This window comes from Oryzias latipes, chromosome 1 (assembly GCF_002234675.1).
Source record: "Oryzias latipes chromosome 1, ASM223467v1".
Lineage (NCBI taxonomy): Eukaryota > Metazoa > Chordata > Actinopteri > Beloniformes > Adrianichthyidae > Oryzias > Oryzias latipes.
Window position 1 is genome coordinate 9,493,114 of NC_019859.2, and position 25,613 is coordinate 9,518,726.

General features: G+C 38.2%; 1 protein-coding gene across 7 annotated transcripts in view; it reads left to right on the forward strand.

Annotated features, from left to right (window-relative positions):
• Positions 1 to 25,613, forward strand: part of LOC101157110 (septin-9) — an 80,607-nt gene that overhangs the window by 34,838 nt on the left and 20,156 nt on the right. Inside the window, exons 1-2 of one of the 7 annotated variants that reach the window (XM_023955400.1) lie at positions 16,131 to 16,171; positions 17,215 to 17,296. The exons of 3 other annotated variants lie outside the window; for them this stretch is intronic. Coding sequence is in view for 1 of the 4 variants with exons in the window: in XM_023955396.1 (XP_023811164.1) it covers positions 11,249 to 11,294 (46 nt within the window). In the remaining 3 variants the exon portion in view is untranslated. Of the gene's footprint in view, positions 1 to 11,143; positions 11,295 to 16,055; positions 16,172 to 17,112; positions 17,297 to 25,613 lie in introns of those variants that run through there. 3 more of the 7 variants (XM_023955396.1, XM_023955401.1, XM_023955399.1) reach the window with 3 other exon arrangements.

Genomic DNA, 25,613 nt, shown 5'->3' on the forward strand with positions numbered 1-25,613 from the left:
GGTAATCAGATCTTTAGAATATAAACTTTTACAACTTATCCCATTTGCTTTTCATGCCCTCATGCATCAGTCACCTGCATTGTAGAACAGATCTCTGGATTGAAGATGATCCCTGTATTTTGGTTCTCTGGCTTTGAAGGAAAGTGCCAACAATTTAATTAAATTGTCTTAGTGATAAAAAAAATGCAACGTTTGACTTTCTTGCATTTTTAATTCAGTAAATCTGCTGCAGCAAAATTTGACACAGGGTGTATTTTATTTTGAAAGAACTTGGATGTGCTTATGTCAAAAGTAAGTTAAAACTGTTAAATAAAGTCAAATCTAGCACATTTTACTAATACTGTAAATAATTAATAGTTAGAATTTATAAAGGAATGGCTTAATGACCACAAAAACTTGAATAAGGGGAATATTTCTGAACAGTGAAGTGGTTCTTGGCAGCAAGAACGTGGAGCAAATTGGTCCAGTTTCACATTAAATGTTGCAGACCTCTGATTTAAAGGATTTGTTTACTGTTTTCACAATTCTTAAGAATGCAAATAGATCAAGGGAGGCATGTACAAAGACCAGAAGACTGTTGTGTTGCTCTGATGACTCCACTCCGTTAAATCTGTACGCAGTCTGCCCAATGCAAAGCCTCAGGACTTGCAATAAAAATGTAACCTAGCTGCTTCCCTGTGGAGGTGGTTCTATGTTTAGGCGGGTCACAGTGAGAAAATTCTACAAAAAATGTCTTTCTGACTAAATTGAATTAATTTACCTGCTTTTATTTTTAGTGTTTTTAATGTGCAACCTTTTTGAGTCTTCTATGAGAGACACATTAAATAACATTTGCAGGCTTAAGCCATATGGATATGCATCTTTTAAGCACAATGTTTGTACATCATTGGAAATTTACTTTATTTATTTATGTTTTTTCTAAATAACCTCATCCACTTAATTTATCTCACATTTTTTAATGGCAACTGTAGTTTTGGTCAGCAGTGGAACTACTATTAAAATGTTTTGTTTAAAACAAATAAAAATGTCAAGCTATGTTGATAAAGTTAAATAGGATGTTCAAAATTAACAGCCTAATTAGGCTATTTGTTTCCTCACTACAATGATCAAACAGGAAGTCAAAAGATTAAGTTTTCATTAGAGCTTGACAACTTTTTTACAAAGAACTGTAGAGTTCCTTTTTTTCATCTTAACTTGTCTTCTATTTGTGAAAAGTCTATTTACACAAGTTTAATACCCATATTATTGACAAAAGAAAAAACTGCCAAAAGAATGAAAGTACAAGACAGTTGTTTGGTTGAAAGGGTTGTTGGAAAATTCAATTATAGTTCTTGGAAATTGAAAGAAAAGGCATTGGATGCGTAAACTGAGGCAAAGCCTTCAGCTCTTTAATGTGTTCTTCTGGAACCAGTTTCCTTTTGGAGCTCAAGAACCAGCTATTTTCTTTACAGTGACTCTGTGGATTTGACCACAGTTTCTTCTTTCATCATGACCAGCGGTTCCACAATCTAAGCTTTCTAATAAGCTTTTGTTTTTCCAAAATCTGTTCAGTTTAATCTCAATTTGCCCTCAAATGAACGTAAATAGCTGCCAATAAAATGTTTAGTAATTTTCATATTACAGTAACATGCTTCTATGATTTTTGCTATATTCAGTGTTTTTACTCAAACATTGTTGCATTGATCTGTTTCCAACTCCATCAACACAATTCTATCTGAAGTTTTTGAGTGACCATTCTTGTAATCAAATAAACTTTTTTTATATTGGATACAAAAATATCTGTCATGGCTGACTCAGATGGGACAAAGACTTGCCATATACATTGGCAAAATAAAATCCAAGTATGGCTTACCAGCTTTATGCGGCTCAATGATATGTTCCAGTATCTACAGTAAGTACAGACACAACCCCACTGTCTGCAACCATGAGTAGAACCTTGGTTACCTTCACCGGCGCTGTGTAAGTGATGTGATGTGCCCTAAATCTAGGCTAAAATTCCTCAAAGAGATCTTTTATATGCAAACCTTTACAATTTTGGGTCAATTGGCACTCCAAAATGTCCAATAAGCACCCCTAAAATTAAAATGATGGATTACAAAGACTTTTGACGGCATAATTTTTTAAATGATCATGCTGTGAATTTCAAATAAATGCAGCTATATTTTAGAGAAGGCCAACTAAATGAATAATGCAGAATGAGTGAATCAAATGTGTCTGTTTGGCAGAAGAGCTGAATGTGAATTCAAACCTCAATCTACTGAACGTATAAACAGTATGTCTGGCCTGCAGAAACCTTTTAATCAGAAACTGAAGCAGTAAGCAGTAATTTGTTTTCATGTCTGTCTTGTTTTGATAATGTGAAAGCATGCTTAAAAACTTCAGTTTAATTCAGGATAAGGGTGCTCATTTGTTGCTTGAATTTATCGCAAATCTGTTTTCCTAATGGCGTTTATAAAAGGACCTAAAAGGCCTGATGCAATAATTTATTTCCCTTTTTGTTTTGTTTTTGTTTTATACTGAAATCTCTCTGCTTGTTTCAAATTATGTGAAGATGGTGTCTGCAATTTTCTCCTGAGAAAATGATTGTTTTATTTTAATATCAAAATGAATAAACTTATTTCCTACAACAAATAATCAAAGCCAAAACAGATGTTGTTGAAACAATCAGCTTACCGAAAAAGAGAAAAGTACGACAACAAAAATGACAAAGGCACGGAAGTACCAGTGAAATTGGCAGTTATTTAGACACAGCTCCCACAGTAGATGGTGAACCTCACCGTACTGGGAGAATTTCTGAAGGATCTCATGAACCCAGACATGGATGTGGTAACCGATGCTTTTGTAGAGCTCTTCAAAATACACCTATCCACATAATCATGCACTGTAAACGAGATGTACCCAAACACCACTCCAAAAAGCGATCAGGCTAATAACATCCGGTAGCTCCTCCCCCATGCACAAGTCAAGTTTAGGAACACATTTTTGGACAATCGTCGAGCTGCAAATTCACTGCGGGTCCAAATAGAGGCGTGTTATTGTTTGGTGTGAACGCAGCAAAACACTGATGCTAACCTATAACCACAATGAGCAATGTGGGGTTCAGTGTCTTGCCTAAGGACACTTTGACACGTGGACTGGCAAGGCGGGAACCAAACCTTCAATCTTCCAATGAGAGATCAACTGCCTTACCTCTGCACCATGGCCGCTATAAGCTAATGGATATTGAAATTAGGACTGTGACCAATACCCATTAGCTTATCGTATAATGGGTACTGATTGCAGTCCTAATTAAAATACCCATTCACTTAGTGTTATGGCTCCATGCTCAACAAGAAAAACTGTATTGGTAAAGTCAGTATTCCAGGTATTCTGTCATTTTATTTTGATAAGATATAATCTCCAGTTGACTTTAGGCCATGTGATGTGATATTGTTCTGGCAGGTTTTCATGGTTGTTCAAGCCTTAAGATGAAAATACTGCAGTTCATCATTTAGGAGATGTTTTCCTGTCAGAAATAGAACAATGTCCCAGTGTCTGTGTGTGTGTCCCTGTGTGCCTTTAGTGCACTTTGTCACATTTTTCCTAAAGTGTTTTTGCAGCATGTAACTATTTATCTCTCATCTACATCTGTCCTGCGGATTTTGCACGGTTCTTCTCTGCGAGTGGGGGTTGCAGCCCATCATTTGTTCACAAGGAGAGGCCCTAATAGGGGTCTAAATGAGGGGGTGACCTGCCTGGAAGTCTCTGAGGCTGAAGCTGCACGTACTTCACTTTGCTTCAACCTATCATCAAAAAAAAGTGAGACGAAAAAAATTCTAATCAGACAGAAAATGTTGGTGCTCGAGGTTAAATTGTGTCCAAGAGTGAACAGGCTTACTAATCAGTCTAAAAATTAGTCTGAAATGTTTGGTTATTTCCCAGCATTACCCTTGTCTGTGGAAGTTTGGTCAGTGAGCTGCTTTCCTGCCCATTTAGTTTTTCCAGAAGGAAACGACTGTTCACATCAGTTGTGTTCACACACACAAATGCTCATGGAGTCCACAGTGCTTCCTTCCACGTTCTGTCAACTGTGATCATTTCCCCCCGCAGTGCGACCTCACTGCAGGGCACTTCCTCCTCCTGAGGTCATGTGATACAAGTCAGTCAGCCTCCCAGCACATGTTCCTCTGTACTTTGATCTGAGCATAACAAAGAATATAGATAGACCAGGATGTTTACAAGAGAGGACTTTATGGAAAAAAAGCAGGGAATCCGCATCCACTTTGTGTGCGGTGTGGTTCCTGCTGCTGAACAAATGCGTCATTTTGGGGGGACTGGAGTCCACTGACATCACACTCTTTAAATCACTTTGATTCTCAAAGCAGCAAGGAACATTGTATCTAATTAAAGTAACTTTTGGATCCAGTCCACCATAAATTGAGTAAAACGTTCCGTATTATAACCAAAATCATAGCCAAAATGATTCTCCTATCATATTTGATATGATGGGAGAAGAAGATCAAAAACTAGATTCTATCAAGGAAAACACTCTGACAATTTTTTTTATATTATTTGTAAGGATGACATAAGTTCTGCAGTCAGGGATGTGAAGTTGTTCAGAATTTCCATGTGAACTGAAAAACTGTTGTGTGGTACAATACGGGCCAAAATAAATGCAAAAAAAAGAACAAATGGTTGATGTATTTAAATGAAGTGCAATTCAGACACTTAATCTGCTGAATGCCAAAGGATTTTATTCAACCATAAAACAATCCAGTTTAAAGACCCCATGTTTTTATGGCAAAAGCAACGCAACATTTGGACGAGAGTGTTCACAAAAAAGAACACACACTAAAAACAATAGTTTTCAATTAAAAGAGCCCATAATTTTGTTTGTACTATATCTAATTGACAATCCAAAAAATACAAAAAAATTGGAAATGAGTAAAACAAAATACAAAAATGCACATAAAACCCAAAGAAAAGTTGATTAAATGACAAAAAATCATCCCCTCAATCTGCATTTTAAAGCTAAGGATTAAAATGTGGGACTCAAAGTAGCATCAACACGAAGTTTTTGTACCTAAAAAAGATGCAAAAGAGGCTGATCATGTAAGTAAATTTCAATGTCTGTCCACATAGATTTAGAGAACAAAAAGGACTGTAAATTACCTGAAGCCTAAAATTTCACTGCATATTTGGAGACAGCATTTAGAGCTGAGAGCAAAACACCCGTCAGATTCAGATATGAAGGAAAAAAACTAGAAGTTCTTACATATGGATGAGTCCCTAAAAGAAGCTGTCCAACCTGGTAATTTAGATCTTACTGATAAGTCCAAGGTTTAATCTCCAGTAAAAAAAAAAAAAAAAGACTCCAGAAGAACTTTTTTAGGTTACGTTTTCTGCTATCGCTTTCCTGAATTAAAACTGAGTAGCAGCAAAACACAAAACACTCAATGTGAAGCTGTTAATTTCATCGATAAGTGACTGGATATGAAGCCTGTACAAATATTTGAGAAACTAAATATTTTCAAAAGTTAACAACTTTAATGTTCTCCAGTTGTAAAACTCTGCAGCTATTGATTTGTAGAGAGCGATACAACCTATGATTTAGCTTTTATTTTCAAGTATTTCATTACTTGACGGCTTCAAATATAAAGAAAAAAACAAAACAAAGCTTGTTAAAATAAAATTGAAGTTTACAGTGCTGAAACAAATTTGACTTTTGTCCCAAGTCAAAAATGCTGATTTTTATTTTTTAATATTTATTCAATTGTTGTGGTTTTTTAAAACTTTTTAATATTTTCGCATTGTTTCTTCCGACCACTGTTCTTTTTTTCCTGTCAATGATTTTTGCACTTTACACTATTTGTGACCTGATTAAAGGGGGAATTTAGCCAAATTGGGTTGAATATGGTTTCTGTAATGGTTTAAAAAACAGGCTAAACTCTGCCCCGTATAGACTGACAGACCAGTTTAACCCACAATTGCTTAGAAGAAGCTCAAAGAACACCAAAGGGAGTCAAAGGCCTTGACCTGCCCTTTAAATGACTCAATTCTCGTTCCAATAGAGATTCTTAAGGATGTGCAGGAACAAGCCTGATCCATAAAAACCCAATAAATCCTAAGTTTCCACCACTTAAGATCTGTATTCAGACTCGTAGTGACAGCCGAGAATCATTTTTCAGTGCTGTGACAGGAACTGACGGCATGAGTTAATTACAAGCACACAGTGACACAGAAAATCTGGCACATCTTTAAACCAGGAGTGGCTTTTGATGGTTAACTGTCTAAATCTTCCTCTTACTGGTTTCTGAGTTATGCACAGAAGAAGCAGAAGACGTGCAGAACAACTGTCCCACATATCATCTTGGAGATGGCAGGATTAAATAAACATCAATCCAGATGCCTTTTGTGACCATTTGTCCTTGCAGAAAAACTGTTCCAGCTTCTTTTTATATTGCAAACTAGTGGCAGAAAGATTTGTAAATGAAAAGAGTGAGAAAACAAGTGTTCTCATTAGTATGAATGCTTGACAGACAGATTAGAGCTTGGAGACAGAGAGTTGCTTTCATGTTTGGACTAAAGACGGACTTCCTCCCTTTTCACAAGAGCTTGACAGTGGAGGGTTGAGTCAACAGAGCAGATAGGACACATAAATTGTGTCCTTATCACTAGGGTGATGGGACCACTGGGTTATCACTGAAATCAGTTTCAGTGAGTCCGTTTGGTGGATGCCCCGCTGTTATAACGATGAGGGAGAAAAATGTGTAAAACATCAGAGATGGATTTGGGTTATCAGCTTCATTGGTTTTGCAGCAGTGACTAATGTGGAGAGGAAATCACAGTTATGGCTAGAGCTGTTTGTGAAGAACAAATGTGTACGTAAAGGGACCCCTTTCATGTAACGCCGCCATTGTCAAGTCTTCCTGTCATTATGATGTAGAACAAAGCAGAGATTCCCATTTGAACCAAGGAGAAGCTTCATGAAGATTTGTCATATTTTTCATTTTGGCTTGAAGAGCAAGTAAAATCATTAGTCTTTAATTGCCACTGACCATCCAAGAATGGGAATGGAGGGTTATTAGTTTCTTCATCTACGGGAAAAAGAGGAACGCACACTTTCCTTATCTTAGATGTTTTCTTTTTTGTCTTTTTCTTTGTTGCTCATTAACACGCACATACACACAGACATACACGCATACGCGAACCCTCAGGCAGAGGCCTATACGGGGTCAATCCTCTCCCAGCGTAATTACTCTGGTCTGATCCCAGACCATTACTCAGTGTGACCTCTCGGCTAATTACCCCGAAAAAAATATTCAGAGGCTAAGAGATTTTTGTCTACATGCATGTGAGGAGAAGCATCACACTTCAATGTTAAAAGTAACCTTTATATTCATCTCTGATTACAGGTTAAAAAGTAATTTTAGTCAGAGAACACAGGTTTCAATTCATTTAAACATTAAAACCAATCGGGTAATGCTTCTTAGGGCCCCTTCCCATTACACTGCTTTGATTTGGACCTCTGAGGGTGTCCTGTGGCGTTTGGCACCCGGGTGCTGCCTTGTGGGATTACATGGTGGCTTGTTCTGGCGCATCTTGTAGATGTTGTACTGAATTAGGATCTGGAGAGCAGGTCAGTGCCTTGGCGGTCCTGCTGTGAGGGGTAACTGCGGCAGTCAGGGCCATGCCGTCACCATGTGGAAACGTTTAGGTTAGACTTACGATTTCCCAGCAGAACACTGCATTGTTGGGAGATGACCGACATGATTCACTTTACCTGTCAGCGGTTTCTGGAACAGGAGCTCAACAAAATAAAACTTGGAAGTTGTTGATATTTAATATACTCTGACCATTTTTTTTTTTTCACGTTCATGAGCTCAGCCTTTCATGAGGTCAAAGGGGATGAGACTGTTGTGCCTCAAGAAGCTGCTGCTCCTTCTGCAGTGGAGCAAAAACTAAAGCAATGAGCTGCCATGTTTCTTTCAAATCAGTGAGCTTTTCATCTGTTACATCTATCTTCTGGTCTAAAATGTCCTGCAGTGATAAAACAGACTTCTCATAACAGCTTTCACTGTTATTGCGTCTTTCTTACACGCCACTAGGAGGCAGTATGTGACAGATGAAAGCTACTTCCAAGGACTGTCAGCTTAGTTAGACAGAGTTTTTGCCAAATATTGTTTACAAAGATTTAATATGGTTAAGGGAAAAAACATATAATGACTCCAGGGGGCAGAAAAAAGAAATAAATCAGTGTGGAAATGTCATCTTTTCTGTGATTAAAGGTTTCAGCACTCCTTAAATCAATGTGATAGTTATTTACAAAACTCTTTAAAGTGTGCAGACACAGACAAGACTTCAGATGAAACACTAAAGAACATCATTCTGACGTGAAGGAGTGGATCTCACTAATGGGAAAAGGGGGCAGCCCTTGGTTTTTGTCATAAAAGCACACACAAAGACTTCCCCTGCCTGCCAGATATGGACTTTCGGAAGTTGAAGTTTACTTTGAGCATCTGGGGGAAGTCAATGGTTAAAGAAGTTTCCCACCACTGCAGAAAGACCTTTGTCCTTTTCAGTCATTATCCGAAATCCCCAAACTGCAGGAGTCAAACCCCTCCCCCCTCTTCATTCAGCTTCTTGGGCTTACTACCAAACCCAACATTAGTCCCCGAAATGTCTTTTGCAATGTCATCAAAACATAACACATTATAGGACATGAACCACCAGTGTGTACAAGATAAGCTAAGATAATGTTTATTCAGTTGACTTTTATCATCGTATATCTAATTATTTTTGCACAAATCAGTTTTTTGTCCCTGCTTCCCTCAAACGTTTTGCTAGACATTATACTGTTTACATCCAAGATGTCTTTAACTTAACTATTAGTTGTTTTTAATTTTTTAAAGTGTATTTTTAGTGGTATTTAATGAAGCTATACAAGGTATACCAATAAAGTTTTATTACCTCCCATTATTAAATGTTTTTTTTTGAAAACAAAAAGACCTTTAAAAATAATTGATTCATAAAAATTTGGACTTCTCCTAATGCAGAGAATCTGAAGTTTAAAGTGAGTTAAAGGTTTAACAAATGATGCAAACTATGTCTAGCCAGGTGTTTCCCAACATTATCTGCCAATTAAGTTGTGACTGTTTGTTGATTGAGACTAAACACACTGAAAAAGTGATTGTGGAGTGTGTGTAAATTTTATCTGTATGTGTAGAAAGACAGATGGTCTACTGAGTCACATTCCTGCCATCTGCTGAAACAGTAGTTGTTAGACAGAAGGGGTTCATGTGTGAGGCGTTTACTTTCTTAAAGTGGAAAAAAGATCGGTTCAAAGCCTCAGGTTCTTTAATTCTACCTGAACTTAACGATGCAACAGCAAAAGGAGATTTGGTATTGAAGAAACTCTCAATTCAGTGATTGCCATTGTTGACATGGTTTGTGCTCTTTCTAATGATGAACCTAACTTTTCCCAACTCGTGGATTAGTGTAACAGCAAGTAATATCAAATTACTGAAATTAAACCTGAGCACTTAAAGAAAAAAACTTTAAAAATGAAACAAAAATCGCCTTTTGAATTGTAAAAGCGTTCCAGATGATCTTTTGATTATGCTTATGCCATTTTTAGCCAAAATCCAAAAACCTGTGTTGCTTTCTAGGAACATTGTTTCTGCAGAGCAGCAATTGTCCATCAGATATTTTCCTCTGAGTTGAGGATGCTTGCACGTAGTTAACTGCAAGAGAGACAAAAATATTATGTTCTCGTGGCATTTTCAGATAATGGAGGACATAAATAAATTAGGCTTTAATTTGCATTTCTGAAAATGTCGGTATTATATGTAAATCAAAAGCAGAGGAAAAAATGCCATTTGAACAAGATTGTAGCTTTGACATAGAAGCTACGATGGGCGGGCCACAAGCTCCTTGCTCTGTTCCATTCTGATGCATCCACTTGCAGATGGATAGATTCATGTACGTCTTTTTTTGCTTCGTCCGAGCTGACATCTGGCTCAGAATTGTACAGTTGGACAGCTCCAATAATGTTCACTATTTTTGTTCTAAGCTCTATTGTGTTGCATGAAAGACTGTCATAATTCCAGGTACAAACTGCAATTATTAATTTCTCCCTTATGAGCAACTTTTGAATGGTTGGTACTTCCGTGTTTTGAAATGCACGCTACCATATGTCACAAAAAAATCAGTCTCTGATTGATCAAAGTTCAACTGGTTCAACTTCGAAAGCAGGTCAATGGCGGAAATAGTGGAAACCCGTAACGTGCATGTACGCGCGTTTACATAGACTTTTCATTAAAAGTGCCCGCCATTTCCAAGCCCAGAGTGAACGTAGCATGAGGCAAATTTCTCATGAACTGTTGCTAAGCAATGTGTCTGTCACTCTGCGGACCCTATGTCTGAGAAATCAACAATTGTTTTGATTTTGGCTAAAAAATGCAAAATCACAATTAAAAGAAAACTGAACTCTTTTACAATAGATTAAAAGATGATTGGGGAGAGACTTTAAATAAAAAAAGACACCACCAGAAGAACTAGATTCTTTATCAATAACTTTAATTAATTATTTTACATTATATCTAAATACATTTTGAGCTCTAACTTTTGTCTGATCAAAGGTGGTTCAGTAGAGCTTAGGAGGAACTCGGGGTGAACTTTCACCTTCAGTCTGTATGGTGTGAAGGAGTCGGTGAGTTTACACAGAAGACCACACATCAAGATCACTCCAAAGAAATGCGACAGATGGATAAAGAATTCATGACTAAAGGGAAAAAGGCCAATTAAACCTAACAGGAGTTCAGTGAAAGGATGGCTCATGGTTCTAAAAACAGTTTCTTAATTGAGACTTTCCTGGTCTCTGTAATTTAGTGACTTTGGGGTATAATTAACATCAAAACTTGGTTGGATGTTTCGGGAAGACGTGAAGAAACTGCATAAATACTTTAGATCTTCTTCAGTTTTCCCTCTTTTTTACCTCAAGTTCATTCATCTACACTCCCAACGCCGTAGTGAGAGGGCCAGGGATTCCCATGGAATCACTCTGTTTATTGTTCATGGGGGAAAGCTTTGGCTCCGAAACGTCCTGAGATAGCCGTTGGTGTGCGTGCAAACTGGACAGTTATTTCGATTTGCTCTCCCTCGACTGCAGACCTGTGAAACTTACCAGAGCAGCTGGAATTCTTGTAAAAAAGCAGGAATTTTACTGGAAGCAGGAGACCGACGAAACAGTGAGAGGTCCACAGCAGATATGGCTTCTATTTGCAGCAACTGCAACCCTGAGGTTGACACCTTTTGTGAGTATCTATTTGGCCTTTGTGTACGCTTGGGATATAATTTATTTGTTTTACTTTTTAACTACATTGAAGTAAAGTGAATTTGGGTCTTCATCAACCAATCGTTAGGTCATATCATTGAGGCCATGCTGTGACAAATGTCCTCCTAGAGAGATTTATGGTGCGGGATTTAAACATTGTTTTCTTTGTTTTATACTTGTTTGGGACTGAATTGCACAAAAAAGACATTTACATACATTTTCTGGAACTGACTCAAACTTTTAACATGAACCATTTTAGATGTTCTGTCACTTTAGCTGAACTGTAGCATCACATGTAGACACCCTTCATAGGCAAACACTAGAAACTTTAGATGTGGTACCAGAAATGTTTACACCCTGTCAAATAAAACAACTAATTTGGTAAAATAAATTTTAAAAAAGCTGTTGGAGAAGCTCAGACACATCCATGAACTGATTCATTCAGCACAAATTGAGGGAGTTCTGCCAAACAGGAAGAAGCTGAGGCCTGGGGGGGCACTGTGGAGTGTCCTCACTCATCGCACATGCTGTCTCCATTTGTACCTTGGGAGACCAGAGCAAGCACAGCAGAAAACACAACAGGAAGTCTCTAACAGCCCATGCTATCTACCCTGTAGATATCCAAGTCAAGCCAGATGTTCTTCCTCTTTCCTTTGCTCTCTCAACCACCCCCATGCTTGTCTCCTCTTCCCTTTGCTTTATCTCTTTCTTCCTGTGCCCTCTTTCCCTTACATCCTTCCTTCTGCTGGCGTTCCTTGCCATCCCATCTCCTCTGCAGTAAAGGTTATGTCATTTGGGCTGTTAAGTCGCAGAGGTGACTCGCCTAATCAGTTCCTTATGTGCTCGGCACTGATTGTGTCGCCCTTCGCAATTAGCCCTGACCTTTGGGCCAATCACAGGTTCCCATCACGCATTATTAAGTTTTGTCTTAGACCTTTGGGATTTGATGAACTGATATTTTGAGCTGAATTAATCTTGAGTTTATTTTTAGAGAAAACGACTAAGGAATATTTAAGCAAATCTCAAAGTAAACATCTGATGTGTGAAAATGTATAAAACCGTCTGTAACGCTTTGCTATGAAATAAAGGGATGTCCTTATGCTCTTGCAACTATATTTCAATTTCAATTTCAATTTTATTTGTATAGCCCAAAATCACAACAACAGTCGTCTCGATGGGCTTCAGCTAATCTGGACCACTTTATAGAAAACTACTGGATCAAAAGTGCTATTTCATTCTGTTTTGATTGTAAGTAAACTTCTGAAAATTTAATTTTTTGTCTTTTTTACTACATATTTAAAGGCTCACTTGTTGTGGCATATTTCTCATGATGGATGACATGTATAAGCTTACACAAATTAACCTTAAAATAGCATTTCTGAGTATTTCTTTATTCCAATTGAATTGGGAGCAGATAAAATAGTGCAGTTTAGACTAAGCTTGTAGCAGTGACGTAGGTGCAACAGTCTGTGGGCCACAAGCTCCCTATTCCTCTCCATTCCGATGCATCCACTTGTAGACGAATAGATCCATGTACGTCTTCATTTTCCTCGTCCGAGCTGGAATCTGGCTCAAAACTGGAGTACTGATAGCTCCATTTTTGTTCCATATATTGTTGTTGTAATATCAGGTTGGGGTTGTGAGAGGCTGTAAGATAGCGGGATTGCGTGTTTGATTGTGCGATTGATTATGAGAAATGGAAGATGGCTTACTCTGCACCAACAGTTCTGCCCACAACTCAGAGGCAAACTGCCACTCTGTGTGTCCTTTTTTTTTTTTTCCGCTAAAAACAGAATAATCATAACTAAAAGAACACTGGGAACACTTTTACAATAGATTAAAAGGCGATTGGAGTGGGACTTAAAGAAAATAACATGAACGTACATGCAAATCTCCAAAGTATTTGAATGTGTATGTGTTTAGGGGATTTTCTTAAACTTATATGGATCACTAGTTTTTAAGAGTGTTAGTTCACTTACTTTGTCGATTTCTGAGAATTTGTTGGTTTTTTCTCTCTCTCTTTTTTTTTTAAATACAAGTATGATTTATAAGTCAGGCTCAAATACCTGTAAACAAAAAAAAAATAAAAATCACAAATCTTATGTTGAAAGACATGTTCAAAAAGCCTCCAGGAGGAACCATTGCTGATATTGTTTACACAGACACACATGTGGCACTTCTCCTATCTGGACTCAAAGCTGCTTTTTAGCCTTTTTCTGGTTTATCTGGCCAAACAGCTGACTTTTCGTTTGATCTTTGGTTCCCACCAGAGGAAATGGCAGTTTCAGCTGCTGGTCTGGTCTGTCGTGAGGTTAGCGGTGAAAACATTGTTCATTGCCTGGTGACAGCTTCATGGAAAATATTTTTCTTTGATTAAAAGACGCATACTGCAAAGGAGCCTTAGGCTTGTTTATCCCTCTGAAGAAGTTTGCCTTCATACAGGGGGGACAGTGAAAACATCAGGTCTTGTCTTGCTTGCTGTGAGATGTTTGGTATCCTGATTTCAAGAAAAACAAATGGAGGGAGGAAGGCTGTTCTATCTGATGAAACAACAAGTTACTGAAGATAAGTTGTAGATGAAGAACTGCTGCTCAAACGCAGGTCACAAGAAAAGGTTATGGTAAGCTGTTTTTGCATTGTAGGCTGGTGCTGTGGTGTTCTGGATCAGTTAAACCCACACTTACACTGCTCTAAGCAAAGCATGTTAGGATTTCATTAGTGGCTACTTCTCGCCTTAGCAGTTAAAATCAACCTGCATGTACGGTAGTTTTAAAAGTGTTACAATTAATATCAAACAGTGGCATAGCAATACCACAGCTCAGATCTAGGTTAAATACTGAGGAGCCAGTTCTAATTAGTTAAAATTGCTGGTATAGTAACTAAAAAATCAGCAGCAACTTAAAAGCAATTGGGAAAATATCACTTCTAGTTCAAGTTTTTATTTTTTGTTTACTTAAAAAATGTGTTGCTAAAAATGTTTTCTAAAACAAGCACCACTAAAGTAGAGTTCCAGGGATCTTCAATGATTTTAAAACCGGTTTCATTTGTTTTGTTGCCAGAATTGAATGTATGTTATGTCACTGAGTCAGACGTTATGTTAAATTTTTATGAAGTCCTTCTTTTGAGGAAATTAGTTAACGAGATTTAGGAATGACGATTTATGTCTTACAAATTTACTTTGGTTACCAAATAAGTTATAGTTATGTTAAAAAATCATTGGCATGGATCGGAAGACACAGAGGCCTTTGCAGGTATTTTCTGAAGTATAAATTGCCCCAGAGTATATGTCGCAGGAGCCAAAAATTGCATTATGAATAAGAAAAAAACAAATATAAGTCGCACTTTTAAGAGGAAAGTCCAACACAAATGAACAAATTCACCAAGCCCAGCGTAATTTCGCGATTCAAACTTCAAATTTGATTTGAGAACAATCCGATTCTTTGTGTTGGACGGCGCTTCTTCTTCTGCGTTGCTGTCAGCAGCAAATACTGACACATGCATCTACAACGCCCTCTAGTGGTTGCTAGTGGGAAACAACTGCTAAAGGGTAACTGCTTGTTAGTGGGAAAATAATGACTATACAAGCCTATTTATGTTGTAAAAAAAATAAAAACAAATCCCAAATAAGTCCCTACAGACTGTAAGTCGCCCCCCTGGCCAATCTATAAAAAAAAAACGCAGTTTATACTCTTGTTAATACTAAAATGGAGCCACACATTCACAATCTGAATCTTGTCTGCAATATTTTTCTTTTTACTTAGGCTAAATTTCTCCATTGAAGAGGAAGAATGTTTTTATTTGGGTAACAGAAATGGCATTGTTGCTATAGTTTACCTTTTTTTCATTGAAATACATCTTTCTGTTTGCTTTCAACTGTTTCAAATTTCTCATAGTGCAGATTAAGCAGTTGGAAATTGTTGTTTTGAGGGCAGCATTGCTTAAAAATATTGAATGCTACTTGACACTAGTGTTTGTTGTTTTTGATTAGTTTAGGAGAACAGTCTTCTTGTGTTTCCAGTTTTTTTGCTGTGCTAATCTAACAGCTGAGCATTTTGAGCATCACACTTATAGGAAAATAATCATCTCTCAATTCCTTAACTAGTGTGGAATATAACTCAGAACCTATAGACATCAATAATTTTTTAAAGAGTTTGATAAAGCTATATTCAAGTAGTCTAAAGAGCGTTTTTGTTTGCTCCTTTTAGACTTGATTCCTTGGGGCCTATTTGTCAAGTTTCTGTTTGACTGATAGTACGACTGCTGTTTCCAGCTAGTCACGTGAAGGTAGTAAAATTTACCAACTAGCGCTGATTCCATTTTTTTCCTTGCACAATACTTTGCTTTAAAACAGAAAAGCATTAGTCATGGGTCAGCGATAGCTTGGGGACAGTGGCACATATCTTAGTGTGTCTGTGGGTGGGAAGGAGATGACTAACTCTTCTCTGTGTCCACACACACACACACACACATATAATTTAACACCCTCCTCCATGAGCTAAAGCAGTGGGGGGCGTGGGGGCAGATGGGACACTCAAGGGGAAAGGAGCAGGAGAATCATATTTAAGATAATCAGAGGAGCAGAGTAAAAAAAAAAACAGATTTTTGATTTTATTTTGTCAGCCAACTCTTTCCTCTGCGACTTTGGTCAACATCAGATATCACCAAATCTCCACTGACTTTCTCTGAATGAGGGGTGTGACTGCTGAATGCCTTCCAAGCCACTTGGGAGGATGGTCACGTGATCCCTTGGTGGGCGTGGTTAGAGGAGCAGCAGCCCAGCCTCACCAGCTGGAGCTGTGATTGAGAGAGGAAGAGAGTGGGAGAAGAAGTAGAAATAGTGGGAGAGGAAAGGGTTGGGTGAGTTCTTCAATCTTAATGCTTTCTGTGTGCTTTTCTGTCTTGGAGTAAAAGTTGGGAGTTATTTGAGGGAAAAGAGGGAAAAGAAGGAGGTGTAAAGGAGAGGTGGAGGGAGAAACAGTTAAGCAAAGGAGAATTTGGTTTGTTTTCAGTGTAAGTTTGCCAGGTGTCTCACCTTTTAGAGAGCATTCGATTCTGAGGTGCAGAATCCAGATTTGGCTTGTTTTTGTGTAGAAAACCCTGGTATGAGGGTCTTAAATCTCTTCGTTTCTTTCCTCATTGTTCAGCCATTGTGGAGAGTTTGGGGGGTCAGACATTCCCGTTCTCCCCCCTCTTTCTCAACTTTCCTCCTCCCCTCTCCTCATCTTTCTCCCCTTCCCTCCCATTGTCTCTTTAACGCATGTCTCGATGGTCATTTTTGAAAAATGGTTTCGACCAATCACAGTTTATCCTTTTAAGTAACACGTGGATCCCAGAAGTGCAGCTTTGTTGGTAGCCTCAGCTCTCATCACATCTCACTGAGGATCAGCCTCTGTTTGAAGCGGTGTAATGAATTATCTGCACCAGCAGAGCCAAGCTGCTTCAGTGCCATTTAGGAAATGTGTCTTCCTGTGAAAAAGTTGTTCAAATTGAAAGGTTTTACAGGCAAACCAATGTTCTTCACAAGCTACATTGCCTAAATTTGAGAAATTCTTGAACTTGTTCTCTTTAGAAGAAGTTAGGTTGTGCTTTTGAAAATGTTATCCCATGTTTTTGGTGTGTCACATGAGTTACTTTAATCCAGTTTGTGGTCCTCTTCCTCACTGTTGCACACTACATTCAAAAGCCCCTGTCAAGTTTTACCAAACACAAAAAGCAGGAATTTATCTTGTTCACTTTGCAAACTGGCAGAGTTTTGGAGAATGTTATTTATTAAAGGTTCAGCCTGGTCTCAACAGTTGCCATGTTACCATGACAACATGACATGTTTAGTTTGATGCATTAGATGAACTAACTTGACATTTAAACGACTGATCCTGACTGCCAATATTTGCTCAACCCAGAGACTAATTTACAGGTTAAAGTCACTCAGCTGCCTGGGTCCTGATAAAACCTGATTCAATCAGCGGTGGAAAAAACTTTAAGGTAAACTCTTTACTGTCAGCCGCTTAAATACCCACTCAGATGAAAGTTGTGTTTTTAACATGTTCTGGTGGTACTTTTTTTTATTTTTAGGACGCATTTAAAGAAAATGAAGCTTAAATTTTAAATTAAGTTTCATTTTTAAGTGTTTCTATCCAAATCGTTGTGAATCCGGAGCAGTTGAACAAATGCTGTTTTGAAAAAGGCTGTAGCTGTAATGTAGAAGCTACTAAAGAAAACCACAAGCTCTCTGCTCCAGTCTATTAATGCATCCACTTGTTGACAAATAAATCCATGTACATCCTTGTTTTCCTCATCTAAACTGGTATTTGAATCATAACTGTAAAGCTGGATGGCTCCGATATTGCTCCCCATTTTTGTTGTACCGGTAATGTTAGGTTAGTGTTGTGAGAGGCTGTAAGCTAGCAGGAGAGCATGTAAACACATGGATGATGGGAAATTGGGGCAGGCTTAGTCTGTGCCCACAACTCAAAGGTGAATTTCTAATGAAATTAGAAATGCTGAAACTATGTCCTAGAAAATTTTACATTTTTTTTTAAATTTTGGCTAAAAATTGCATGATCCTAATTAAACAAACAATGGGAACGCTTTTCAAAAACTGATTGGAGTTAGACTTTAAAATAAATCCATGGGTTTCCGTTTTCTTGCACGATTCAAAGTCCTAATCATTTTCTCACTTCTGACCTGTTTAGTCCTGTTATTATAGAGATTTGAGGAGGGTTTGCTTCCCTTTGGACATTAGACTTTAAGTGTTTTTGGAGCAAAGCATTTGCCTGCAGGCAGACGAGCTGAGGTTGAGGAGAGGTGTGAACATGTTCAACAATAAACATGACTGAGCAAACCATTCTCCACACACGTTAGTCACTCCTGGAAAGACTCAAAAAAGACGAAATATCTCTAACCTTTCTTTGCTGTGAGAGTCACAAGCTAGAAAATGTGGATTTCTTTTGTTAAATGTGATGCACATCTGTGGCCCCTCTGTTTGACTCGTTGGCTGCCTCTGGAGACATTTTCTGCTCCACATGTATGTCATGGCTGGGAGGAAATGAGACATGTCATGTCCTTTTAGAGGTGACAGTTTGATGGGGTGCCATCGCTGGGGGAGAGCTGGCAGATCGTCACAATTTGTGACGGTCTGCTCCACATCTCTGTGGCAGAATAACAAAGTAAATATGGGTCATTGATCCGTTTGGGATTTAGGGAATGTGACTGCAGAAAAATACATGTTCTCTGAGAAGACAACATGAACTCTTAACCTTGAATATATCATTTAATTAAGACAGCTAAACTGGTGGAAAAACAGATGTGTAAATGGGTCATTTTAAACAGATTTGCCTTTGTTTCTGCTTACAACTTTAGCAACACACTTGCTGGGGGCAGGTTCAGCAGAACATGGGCTCTTTATGAAAAGAAAAGGCTTCTGTAGGACAGCAGGCTTACTTGGCGGCATGTTCTATAATGTGAATATAGGAATGGGAACTGTTTTCAATGAGATGAGTCACACTTCCTGTTCCCTCACATGTAAAACTGTTAAATATTGAACAGAAGGAAGTGCTTGTTTGCTAGATTTAGTGACTGGTTGGCCCTTTACTAGTTCCCCTGCTTCATCCATTAGCTGGTTTTGCGGTGGCAACTTCCTTGTTTCTCCTCCATGTTTTTCTTGTAGAAGGACGTGAGTTAAATGTAGTTGAGTTTAGTTAGTTTCGTCTCTGGCTGCTGCCCTTACCTCTGTGACCTCTCCTCTTTTTGTAGCCTCTCATTCTTTCAGGCTGTGGGTGGTGTTTTGAGACGGGTCATTATCTATTCTCCCCGACGTTTCTGAGCGAAAGGTTGCTTTTGAATGCTGAGGGGCACCATCTGCTTTGCTCCCCATTAAGCCAGGAGTTGCATTCTCCAGAGGCCAACTCAAATGACACGACTGAGGGATGAGTCTGCCAGCAGCATTTTTCCAACCCCCGTTTTGTAGTGCGAGACTCACAAGAAAATATGTGAAATGTACGGTGTACGTCAAAAATGTGCCATAATCTATGGGAGCCGTCATGAGATTTATTGTTGGGTTTGCCGTTTGTCATTTGGAAGAAATTTGCGATTTTCTTCTGCACTTAGCGTCGCAAACCCTCAGCCCTTTAAGCACCAACATGAACTTTAATGTATGTCCAAGAGCAGAACGCTCATTTCATTCAAAACCATTCAGACTATTCTCCCAAAAAACACATATCTTGGAAAAATTTAAGGTAATAAGAAAGTTCAGTAACATGAAAACATGGGCGGGGCCAAACATTTTATTGGGGGTGGTGGCGCAGGAGACTTTGGGAGGGGGCAAAAGAGAACAGCAGAGTGGAAGGCTATTATTAATAAATGATTAAAAAAAAATACAAATATCAAACAGTTACATTAACGTTATCAATATTAGAACAGCACTTCTTTCAGCTGAGATGCTAAGACTAATGTAAAGCAGTGGCAATAAAACAACAAGGAGGTTGTGTTTTGACATTATTGTGATCATAATAACCCATTACATCTTTTTGCAATGAAGGTTAATAGTCAATAACAAATAAGGATATATTTTGGTGAATATTACATTTTTGTGAATTAACATACCTGTTTTGTATTTAAAAAAAAAAAGGTTAGTTAATGATAGATCTGCTTGTTCTTGCTAAGTTTGCTGCATTTGTCTTTAGCAGACACGCCTGTTTATAGATTTATTCCAAAATCTATTTTTCTTTTAAATGTGGCTTTGTCAGAGTAAAAGCAGTTTATTGTTAATTTCTTTTTTGGTCTTGTTGTCTTGTACTGAGCCTTTTTTTGTTTTTGTTTGAAAAGGGCGGTTTAGAGGAAAATCAGATTATCTCTTTGTTGGTGCTTATTTACATCAGCAATAGAAAACTCACACTTAACCCCAGAACCGTATTTTGTCTCCAAATGAAGCTCTTTTTTTTCCCCGCTGCATGCTTATTTAGACAAACACCAACTCATGCCGACTCACTTATTGCTCAGCAGTCTATCTGTAAGCAAACAAAGCCCCGCGGCTCTGTCTCTGTCCCTAGAAAAAAAAAAAAAAAAGTTGCAGTGATTCTCAAGATGGCGCTCCAAAGTCCTGGGATCTTTTATTTTGACCACCAGATCTGGTCAATAATTAAAATCACGGCAAGATATTGAAGAAATTTAATAGAAATATAAAAGTAATGCAATTTCCAGTTTTAAAAAGGAGTGATTTCTGAAGCACTGACTGTTGTTTGGCTACTGTTGAAGTTGCATCATACACATTTAGAAAAAAAAAGGTTTCAGTTGTCTGGTAAAATGTAACTACAGACAGAGGTGCGGCGCTTTGTTTATTCATCAGTTTGTCATTAGATTTTTCTAATGACCCACTCCAAAGGAAATCATGTTTTTGGTGTTTTAAACATGTTCTTGCAGCATTGTTTTCCCATGATTGAGGACATGTATAAGGAAAATTAAGCTTGGCATTGCGTTTCTGAGTATTTCTATATTTAAGTATTTGTGAATCTGGAACAGACAAAAGATGCAGTTTAAAATGAAGCTTGTTTGTGACATAGAAAGTACACTGGGTGGGGCAAGGGCTCCCTGCTTTGTTCCACAGCACAACAGAGAGGGGAAGAGGGGCGGGGTTGCTCTGTGCCACCATTCCCACCCACAACTCGGAGGTGAATTTCTAACAAACCCCCGCCGCTCTGCAGAAACTGTCCTAGAAAACAGCACAGCTTTTCTGATTTTGGCTAAAAACAGCAAAATCCTAATTCAATGACCACTGGAACCGCTTTTAATATAAATTTAAAAGATGATTTGAGTGGGTCTTTAACCTTAAACTAAACTAATTGCTGGTTAGCTAATTTGCTGATGGCAGGTTATTTGGCTGACAATGGGGTAAGAAAGACCCAATTTGACTAACTGCTAATTTAGTAAGTTAAATGACACATTTGTTTCTTCCTTTCTCTGTTGTACCAGTAACCACAGAGTATTTATTGTTCTTGGACCAAAGATTAAGTTCATTCCTAAGTAATGATCAACCAACTGGTAGTTACTGTTGTGTTCTCACTTAAACAAATGTTTCTGCAGCCTTTTGTTAAGAGTTACTTGTAAAAGCAGTAGTGGGAAGCAGCCATTGGAAGACTTTGTTTTGCATGATTTGAGAGCACAACTGCAAGCAGACAAACCTCAGAGCTAAAGCACTAAGAGGAATCAGATGTGTGCGGCTGTTGCCGTGAATCACAACCTGGATCTCTGCCGCATTGTAAGTTGTCATGCTATTACTCACATCCAACTTATCAGGAGAACAGCTATAACTGCTGGTCTCTGCTTTTGTTATTCTGGCTGCCATTTCATCCACAATCACTGTAACAATTGTCTGATTATTAATGGGTACAGATAATTTTTTTTTTTTTAGGTCTTTAAAAGGTTTATTTTTCTGGGAATGGGGCTGATTGGCAGGATTACACACACAAAAAACAGACAAAAACAACACAACTTTTTCCAGTTGGTGTTCAGTATTGGGACAGGGGAAGGTATACCAAAACTGTGGGCAGAAATGATAGAAACGAAAAAAGATAACATTTTGTCTAAATAAGATGATCCTCTTTAATTATTTTCTGACGGTACCCATATAACAGGCCCATAAAGTGAAAAGAGGAAAATAAATGACAGGTTCTCATCCCAAACTCTAGTGACACACTCATGACTGTCAGTCAACTGTGTGTCTGCCTTTCTCCGCCTGGACTTTCCATCCACCTCCAGACAGAAGCATAAAACGTCATTATCTCTTCATCCTGAGGGGGAGTCGCCAAAGACCAGCTGGGCTTGTCATCATTTCCAGTTTAGTGAAAAAAAACAGAACAAAAGCAATTTAAATGGCTCCCAGTTTGATGTTTCCAACTCACGACAATCTTTTATTTTTTTTATGTGCCACAACCCACCGAGACAACCGCCAATACCAGAGTTTGAATGAAAGAAATGACAAATGATTAAGGATGACTTTTAGATCACTTTACTAAAACGTTTAGGTCAAACACAAAGGTGGTTTACCTGCTGGTAATAACTACATCTGTCAGCTAATAAATTAAAGACCCAACAGGTACTTGAACAAGATAACAGTCATATGCAGACATCTGTTTTACTTCTATGATGGCAACAATCTGTTTTTTTAGCACACTAACCAGATTTTGCGCAATGGTAGACATAGACTGACAAGTGGTATCTTTATTATTCTTAAAGGAAATTATTTTATTCAACAACACTCTTAAGTTAATTAAAAATACAATAACACAATAAAAAATTGAAAAATTAAAATGTGTGGGTTTTGTATGCATTTTATACATATACATATTTTATATATATTTTGTACTTCATTTGTCAACATTTTAACAGCATTCATATTTTGTTTTTTGCCTGCTAAATGTTAGCGTTTCTGTGTTCGGCATCAAATGTTTTCCAATCATTTCAGGCAGGGCCAAAAATAACAGTAACTGGCTTTTGTGGATCAATGGGAGCACAGCATCTATGGTTTCACTAGTCTCTATTGCAACACAATGATGGGTTTGTTTTTGATGGCCGCCTGATCAAGTTTCAGTCAGGTTTTACTAAGCATGAGGTTGGATGTGATCTGCTTGGTGGTACTTTGATGAAGGCCTTGTGAGCAGACCGTTGGCTTGTTGATGGGGAATGTGGGTCAAGTTTTTTCCTTTAATACAACAGAAAGGTTTATATGATTGAAAGGGAAGACTGTGTGCAAGTTGTACACCTGGGTTAAATTTTAAATCCATGGTTGAAAGTGGGTTTTGAGCCTGAAACATTGGTTAAGATCTGTCAACTGAATTTTCGTGTGACTGTCAAAGAAAATAATAAAAAGTCCCATTATAGTTGAAATAGAGAAAATATAAAGACGCCACTTTAATTATTGTTGGGCTTCAAAAAGAATAGACCCAGTATATTAAGGTGAAAACCTTTTGAAGTTAAACTGCATGTTTATACTTTTGTTTTTCAAATATGTGAATTATTATAGTGCAGGATACTCATTCAGAAGTTTAGCTTTACTCCATGAAAGACTAGTTAAGATAACTTTGAATGAACATGTTGCTTTCTGGAAGAACAATAATGGTAAATGGCCTATGCTTATATAGAACCTTTCTACCTTCCTTGAAAGGCCCAAAGCGCTTTGCATTCACAGGCCTATTCACCCATTCACACACTGATGGTGGCTCCGCTGCCAAACACTGGCGCCAACCTTCCACCAGAGGCACGGTGGGGTTCAATGTCTTGCCCAAGGACAATTCCACAAATGAGCGAAATCAAACCTGCAATCTTCTGATCAGAGGTCGACAACCGTACCACTGCACCATGGTCCCCCCAATGACAAAATGAGTCCAAGAATTCATGATCAGATTCTAAATTTTGACCACATCTGCATCGTGCCCACATTTAAATGACAGCACATAGTCGTATTATGGTCCAATTAACCAAAATTCTGTTTAGCTTTGCCTAAATGCCAGCTAATGTTTTCAGCTCATGTTACTTCACTGTACATGCTGTATTTATAAACCTTCGACACGCCTTCATTTACTGGAATTAGATGATAAATCGCCTTATCATGTTATAATGATTATAATAAAATTATGGAAAAAAATGTTAGTGGATTAGTTTGGTCTCTAACCTGAATGAAGTTTCCTAAACAGGAAACATTTTCTTCTAACTTAAAGCCAGACACAAAACACGATTTTCTATTGTCTTTATGTGAATAGTTAAATGTGATAAATAAAGGCATGAGACTTGACTTTATGTTTTGCACAAATCCACAAAGTAGCCCTTTTTCAAGTCAAAATAGAGCCAGCAGAAAGTGAGCTAAGCCTGCTAACTGTTAAGATTTGCATCGGTTGGAACACAAGGAAGTGTGCCAACAGTTGGTTCTGGTCCAAATCCCCCATCCCAGTGTGGGAGGGAGCATTCCATGCATTTTAGCAGCCAAATTTCAAAACCTTTTAGAAAGGAACTCAATGTTTGGCAAAAAAACCAACAAAAAAACTTTTTCTTATGACTCAGCTCCTTTCTGGAACAAATAGTAAACTAATTATGATCAAGAGCAAGCTAAGCACATTGTCCAAACTTGATTGAGTCTGTATAATAATAAACGGACGCTGAATATACTTCCGCTGAAGTATGAACAGAAATGCTGTGGTTTGTTTTCTTGAAACTCTTGGTGACAAACAGGAAACCAAGCAACTGCCGGATGAAGCCCCCAAAAGAAACAAATGACTGACGGACAAACCTACAATAATGTCTAATTCCACCAACAGAACTCATCTTTTTGCCGTGTTAGGCAGACGCACTTTTCTTTGAAAGTGATCCTTTTGAAGGGATCTGTCCGTTCATGCAAAGAAACAATCTGAACTCATTTATTCTGCAAAGCTAATCTTATGAAGTCAGCTTTGTTTTGAAGTGGTGCTTTTGTGTGCCACGAGGCGAATAAAAAAGCTCTTTTTTTTCTTTTTTAATCGACGTTTCAAAGGCAAAATGAGTCATCCGACCTAGCTAGTGTTTTTATCTTTCAGTGCGAGCAGCTTCCAATAGTGCACCTGTTTAGTACAGTTTCCCATGTCTGCTTCACATGTCTAACACTTTGTCGCGCTTGGATGCAGCTGCTGAATTTGTCTCACTGAGGAGCCGTTTGGATTAAACGGCTGAGGCAGCCAGCTCTCCTCCTGGCTTTCACTTTTGTGAGAATTTCTGGGACCTGTAGTTTGCTATAACAGTGTTTTTTTGTGTTCAGATTGAGAAGACAAACGCTTCTGAAAGAAGCTTTTTTTACACTACACGAGAAAGGGAAGGAAATGTTAGAGCAGCAGGGAAGTTGTCACAACATCTGTGTTCTGACAAATGTGTGGCTGGTGTGGGTCCAGGGATGTGAACCCCCAAAGGTACCAAAGCTGCAGACCTGCATCCTTCATCTCTCACAGGTTTTTAGCATCTTTCAGTCTGTTATACTGGACAAACCTTTCTAGATAAATGGATGTAAATACCTTAGACATTTCACATCCAATACACGACAGCTCTGTCCTGCAGTCCTTGAAGACAACGTTGGTGCTCTAAATCATTCTGAATGTTCTTTAAAGATCATTGAAAATTGTAGTTTTGGCGTTTTTGAAATGTCCTTGTGGCCTTTCTCTCATGATGGAGGACATATTTAAAGCTCAAAATGGCTTTTAAATTGTTATGAATTAAGAGCCTATGATGAAAATGCAGTTAGACTAAGCTTGTAGCAGTGACGTAGGTGCAACAGCCTGTGGGCCTC